This window comes from Lutjanus erythropterus, chromosome 10, assembly GCF_056507025.1.
Source record: "Lutjanus erythropterus isolate fLutEry1 chromosome 10, fLutEry1.hap2, whole genome shotgun sequence".
Classification (NCBI taxonomy): domain Eukaryota; kingdom Metazoa; phylum Chordata; class Actinopteri; order Lutjaniformes; family Lutjanidae; genus Lutjanus; species Lutjanus erythropterus.
Window position 1 is genome coordinate 7619055 of NC_139326.1, and position 6719 is coordinate 7625773.

The 6719-nt window shown below is 40.8% G+C and overlaps 1 protein-coding gene across 1 annotated transcript; it reads left to right on the plus strand.

Moving 5' to 3' along the window:
• Nucleotides 1-642: 642 nt before the first annotated feature.
• On the plus strand, nucleotides 643-5735 carry LOC146319971 (BCL2/adenovirus E1B 19 kDa protein-interacting protein 3-like). Its single transcript, XM_084728088.1, has 6 exons — nucleotides 643-801; nucleotides 1933-2200; nucleotides 3417-3498; nucleotides 3591-3697; nucleotides 3793-3942; nucleotides 4965-5735. The coding sequence occupies exons 1-6, from the start codon at nucleotides 750-752 to the stop codon at nucleotides 5011-5013; spliced, it is 708 nt and encodes a 235-aa protein (XP_084584214.1). The 5' UTR covers nucleotides 643-749; the 3' UTR covers nucleotides 5014-5735.
• The last annotated feature ends 984 nt before the right edge of the window (nucleotides 5736-6719 follow it).

A 6719-nucleotide genomic window follows, 5' to 3' on the forward strand; every position in this document is an offset into this window, starting at 1 on the left:
AGCAAAGACCATGACCTTGATGACTGAGAATCTGTTTTAACACTGCTATTATCTGCTTTACACAGCCAACACTGCTGTTGTCAATAGACTGTATATGACAATATGAAAATACATTACTAGACATTTATTTATCTTCCTGCAAAAAAAAAAAAACTACCAATAGCATCCAATTTATGATTCACCAACAACACGGTTTTCTGAAACTTGAGGAGGGGTGATGTATACTTAACACCAATCATCAAATCTACAGGGAGCGCTACTAATGGATCCCTGCCTCCCCTCATTAATAGTTAAGTCCAGCCACTGCAGCACTTATTTGAAGAGTGAGTGATAGAGGCCAGCCTTACAACTGTCAGTCCTCAAACTCTGCACAAAGGTTGTCATAGTTAACTAAAACAATTTATTTTAACTTATTTCTGTGAAGGGGCTCTTCATAACAACTGTTTGAGATCTGTTTTGGGGAAAATACTGCAAATGGTTCATTATACAGCGATGTTTATCTGTGTCAAGTGGATAGTGCACATGTGCTCTTTCGTTCATAAATTCTATCATATTTTGAGCCTTCCCTTTTTCATATTTTTCTTGCATAAATGCATAAATGAATAAAAGCTGCCCATCACTGATATACAGCCTGCCGTTGGTCTCTTATCTGTCTGGGGTCTGACTGGACTCTGGACAGATTTGGCGCATGCGCACATCGTAGTTTGTGTGCGTGTCATGTTGATGAATGCTGAAACTGGGTAGTCAACATGTCCACCGCCGCTGCTCCACGGAACAATAACGAAGAGCCCGGGCTTCACGGTACGTACCGCTCTCAGTTCCTCTGCACTCCGCATCACAAAGTCTACTTTATCTGTTCTTAACGAGAGTGCGTGTTTACGAGAACAGTCGTTTAATTACGTTTTTATTGGAAAAGTTACATCTGGTACGGCATTTCCTCTTCTCCTGGGAGGGGTGTGGAGGGTGATGTTGTTTGACGTCACCGCGAGCTAGCCAATCGCGTGGTGGTAATGTTTGATTGATGGAACGGCAGCCAATCACGTACCCATCGACGCTGGGCGGGTTCTAGCCAAAATGAAAACAAGTTTGGGACAAAAGACGAAATAAATGTTGCCTTATTTCGCGTTTATTTTTTAACGTTGCCTGATAATCGATCAAAATATTTCCTTTTTTTAGTCGAGTTACCTTTTTATTTAACGAGCCACAGTATTTCGAAATATAAATTTCAAACGAGGATAATGGTAGGATATTAGCTCAAGTGCCTGCAGAATAACAGCTCCGAAAACACATTTAAAGCACAAAACTGACAAAAAGGTGTGTTCAGACAATATTTCTTTCAGATTTTAACCATTGGCTGGAACAGAAAACCGAGTCTTGCGCTTTATATGTGACAACATCACACACACACACAGCTGGAACAGCGACATGTCTGGGCAAACTGTCTTACACTGCACTCCACAGTTATGCAAGCGGTCTCATGGGAGCAGCATTGATGGCAAACTCGTCTGTTAATGTGCACACGGTGATGCAAACGTGCAAACATCGTCGAAAAACAACATTATATTCTATTTTCAGTGAACCACAAATAGGGATTTGAAGCGTACCATGCTATCACAAGGTTTACATTCTGTGCACACCAGCCCACTGCCCGTAAGAGATTACATAACCCTCCGCCTGTCTGGAAAAAAAAATGTGCAAGCTGTTTGTGGGGCAGTGGCACAAAGAAATGCATGCTATCACGGGTGGAGCGCACAGCTAGTTCATTTGAATGCACGTTGTCAGTGGTGCAGGAAATGTAGGTCAGCTGTTTCCATTTGAGAGGAGAAAGGGGTGTGTGTCTGAATGGTATGCAATCTGCTGTTTGGTTTGCACATTAACACAACAAGCTTAATTTCCCTTCCTTCCCTCCTCTTGACCTTTTGTGTTGCCAAGGCTCCTGGGTAGAGCTGGAGCTGAATGGAAACACAGGGGCCCAGGGTGCGCAGACCAACCTGCAAATGACATCCGCTGCAGACCAAAGAAACGCCAATGCTGGCATGAGTCAAACTCTGCAGACCTTGGAAGTGGTGCCTGAGAATGATGAGACCCTTGGAGGACTAGAGCATGTGCCGTCATCCTCCTCTATCCACAATGGAGACATGGAAAAGATCCTCCTGGATGCACAGCATGAATCCAGCCCAAGTAGCTCCTCTTGTGATAGGTAGGGATAAAGGCCATTGTATGCTCTTTAAAGGGATAGTTCAGATTATTTGAAGTGTGATTGTAGAAGGTATTTATCGATAGTCAGTATGTTACCTAGATTAGATGCTGATGGGTACACTCCAAGCAGGGAGAAGCAGCAAGGAGCTTGGAAAAAGCAATGTACTGCTGTAGACAGGGTTGGCAACAAAACATATTTTAGCCACCAAAAAATCTGCATCAGTTTGAGTGTATGGGATGCTATATTTTAAATATTTTCATCACTTTACCTTGCCATCAAACAACCTTTTCTAACAGGAAACTGCCATTGATTAGCCAGATTTTGCTTTCTCATGCTCAGCCAGACTCCATTTGCAAAATCAGTAATTTTACCTCCCAAAACACAGGGGTTGCTGGTCTACTGCTGACTCATTCATCTAGTTTGTTTGTGACTTTGATGACTCTGAACCTTTTAAAACACAATAACACAAACAAACTAACCGATTGAGGCAGCAGTAGACCTGCAACTCCTGTGTTCTGCGAGGTAAAATTACTGTTTTTGCCAAGCAACTCAAAGCACGTCTGACTGCAATCAATCAATCAATTAAGAGATAGTGGTCACGAAAAACATTAATGAAAATTGTTGCAGCCTGCTAATACCTGAGAATCTTACTGTGGCATCAATCACAAGCCTCCTAAATGAACAATAATGGAGAGTGGGGCTCTGAAATTATAATATGGCCTTATAGCTCTAAAGGACTCTAAAGTTAATATAGAAGTATGACCCAAAAATTTGCATCACAATGTTTGAGCCCTCTGCTCTTTCAGGAGGATCACAGTTCTCTTTGGCCAGTTAACACATCTGTCTAAAGGCTTCTCATATGAAAAATTAAAACAGTCCTTTCAAGTCTAAGTCAATTCTCAAGTCATGAATACCAAGTCACAGTCAAAACGAGTGTTTTATCAGTGTTAGTCAAGCAAGTCTCAAGGGCCTTTTTAAGTTGATTAAAATACTTATAGTTGCTGACCCAGCCCACAGCAGTACATTGCTTAGCTTCCATGCTTGTGTCCCTCTGGTTCTCCAAACTGGACGCGTGTCTGCCGTCATCTATTGTAGGTAATACACTGACTATCAATAAGTATCTCATACAACTTCACTTCCTATAATCCAAACTATCCCTTTAAAGCTCAGACAAGTATTTACAGCTGCAAGTTTTTCACCCAGTGTGTTATCTCAGTCCTCACAGGCCACCGAGTCCAGATCAGGATGAGGGTCAGATAACTTTTGATGTGGACATGCCCAGCTCAAGAGGTAGTCAGGTAAAAGAACATCTTTAATTCTAAAGTTAAAATACTTCTCGAGTCTTTTCATTTAACCCTAAAACCTAATCACTTTACCTGCACATTTGCAGTCAGAGGAAGATGGTCCAGAGCAGGACAGAGAGGAAGACATCCTGCTCAACAAAGAAGCAGACTGGGTTGCTGATTGGTCCAGTAGACCAGAAAACATTCCACCAAAGTAAGAACTCTCTTACTTGCAGAATCATTCACTAATACGGGCTCAGAGTATTTAAATGTTTTAGTGTTAATTGGCTGATAATTTTTTCCTCACAGGGAGTTCCACTTCAGACACCCCCGACGTTCAGTATCTCTCAGTATGAGAAAGAGCGGAGTCATGAAGAAAGGTGGCGTCTTCTCTGCTGAATTCCTCAAAGTCTTCATCCCCTCTTTACTCATCTCACACATCCTCGCTCTAGGCCTCGGGTAAGTTGTGTCTTCATGCTAAAACATAATGCACAGCTTGGCTTTGCATTAAAAAAAAAGTCAAATTTTTTCAATCTGCACAGAGGTTTTCCACCTGCCTTTGCCAGTTTGGTATATTAGTTACTCACCGTGTGCTATAGGAGAGGGTTAGTACGGAGCTGTGTTGTTGTCTGCTCTGATGCGGGCCTCATTTATAAAACAGTGTAAGTGGTGAAAATGAGTGGTCGACCAATATGGGTTTTCACTGGTCAATACTGATATTAAGAGAGCTGGGCTGCTAATGGTCGATATATAATGTAGATATAACAAAGAAAAGTCATATAATTTTCTTTCATGGTGATTCAGAACATGACTGGTTTAATGTCAGAAGCAACATGATCAACTGCATTAGTTTTAGATTAGACTTGCTATCATTTAGGGTGGAGAAATGTGTTAAAATTCAGAAAAGATGGAGGAAGGATGCATGAGAAACTCACAAGGGGCAGCTCTAATATTATTCCACAGTATCCACACTGACAAGGCTGCCTGCACGTGTCTGCAGCTGTATTGTAGATTATCTCAAAATGCTAGATAATCAGCCCGATTAATCAGTTGGTTGATTAATCTGACATACATGGTTTCTAAGACCAGTGCCACACTGTGTGGTGGACCTGAGAGGACAAAAAAGGAACCTTATGCAAAATGCATTTTATTTGCATTGAAAATGTTTTCAGATGTTTAAAGAGAAAAAATAACATTTGTAGAAATTTTTGCGGCTGTATCCATCTTTTTAGTATGAGGTGCATTATTTTCATTGATTGATTGAGAAGTTTTGCAAAAGTTTTCAGATTAGATCAGATTTTATTGTAATCCAGTGGACTACATTACTAATTTTTACACGGTAACTGTCTCCATTTCAAAGTAATCTGATCCAAACCTGCCCTTTTTTCACTGTGTGCGAAATGTTAATGCACATTATCCCATTTCTTTTTGACTGGTTTGATTTCATGCTCTTTCTGTTTTTATTTTTGTTTGTTTTCTAGGGTGTATATTGGGAAGAGAATTGCCACAGCCTCCACCAGCTCTTATTGAACAGAAGATGAAGCAGTGCCTGGATGTTTTCCTGTCTCCAAGTCTCTCAACCATCCTCCTGTAGTCAAGCTGTCTCTCTGCATCTATTGTACGCCCCCATTTCTCTTCCAGTCAGCATTAAGAGTCCGTCACATTTTACATGTAGATATAGAGGTATACACATGATGTAATGTGGTTGCACTCCATCACATTTTGACACAGGATAACATTGTACCCAGCAGTTGTCACCGACTTGAACCCAGTAGATAACTGACCCTGTTAGCGCTGGAAAATATTAGTCACCCTGTTCAGCTCAAATATATATGATAAGGATTTGATGTCCGGTGGCTCCAGGGTTGAAGTCTCTCTACTTGTTTTAATATTATGTCATGAGAAATCTGGCCTTCTCCCAAGCTGCATCTCTCCACTGGTGTCTCAGTAGGACGAGTGTATGAACCAAAAATATGCGCCATGTCTGCAATACAAACAAACTGAATTGGCTCTGGGAACAGAAATGACTTTGATCGCCTTAATTTTTTTTAGCTAAACATTCAAGGTGCAGTTACTGGGGGGGTGGCAGGAACAATGCTGCACAGTGGGATTTGTTTTTAAATTCCACGAATAGAGGTTGTATCATGTTGACTCCCAAGGGTTTGTTTAAAAGCTTTGTTTTTTTTTGAAGGTTGGTTGGAAGCTTAAAGGGACGTTTATCCCCAAAATCAAAAATACACATTTTTCCTCTTCCCTCAAGCGCTATTTATTCATCTAGATTGTTTTCTGTGAGTTGCCAAATTTTGGCCACAGATGCATTCTATCCAATATAATGGAACTAGATGACACTTGTCTTGTAGTGCCCAGATCGCCAAAGAAAGATAGTCCACAGACATTGTGAGCAGTTTCATGTCTTTCTTATTGCTGTAAAATCTACCAAAGCTATTTCCCCTGAACCGTTATGGGCTTTATCTGGTTTCAGTTGCATTGCCTGAGTTTGAGAGGCTGCAAGGGGTCAGAATACTACAAACAAGAAGAAGAACTTTGTGGCATATTTAAGTCACACAAATACAAATGTAGAATAAAAAATTAAAATATTACAAGACAATTGCATAAAAATAAAAGGCAGGCATACACAAATATAAATACATTCAGTCAAACGTTCAATAATGTTTTAAAAGCTTAGTACTTTAATTGTTTAATAATGTGAGTGGTCATAAATTCAGTTCAAGGAGAAAAGGTGAGATATTGGATAGTGACTTATTAACTGGCATATAGGAAGACCAAAATAATCAAGAGGGCCATTGTCTACAGCCCTTAAAAAAAAAAAAGAAAGCTTCCTGGGTTCCCTCAGGCAAAGTCTGCAAAAATGCATACTTATGGAAGGTGTGCATAAAGGGCTCAAAAAGACTAGGTGAGAGAGCCCTCATGGACTTAGCGATTTGACAGTGGGACAGCCCGAAGCCCTCACTGACTTAACGGGAATGTGCTTCGAAGTCTGTGAGTCTGTGAGGGTGGACGCCTTTTTTATTCTTGGAGCACCACAAGCCGAGTACCATTTAGTCCAGTTGTATTCTAGAGAAGGCCGACATCTCCAAAATAACTCATACCGAAACTGTCAAGATGGATGAATGGCTCTCCGGGCCAGAGGAAAAATGTGTATATTTGATTTGGGGGTGAACTGCCCCACATTTATCTAGTATGTAGCTGCAAACTTTTTACAATAGGGTTGTTTG

Coding starts and splice junctions, on each gene's coding strand:
- LOC146319971 (XM_084728088.1), top strand. CDS start 750: ATGTCCACCGCCGCTGCTCCACGGAACAATAACGAAGAGCCCGGGCTT. Junction 3,499..3,590: donor CCAGCTCAAGAGGTAGTCAG/GTAAAAGAACAT, acceptor GCACATTTGCAG/TCAGAGGAAGATGGTCCAGA. Junction 3,698..3,792: donor CCAGAAAACATTCCACCAAA/GTAAGAACTCTC, acceptor TTTTCCTCACAG/GGAGTTCCACTTCAGACACC.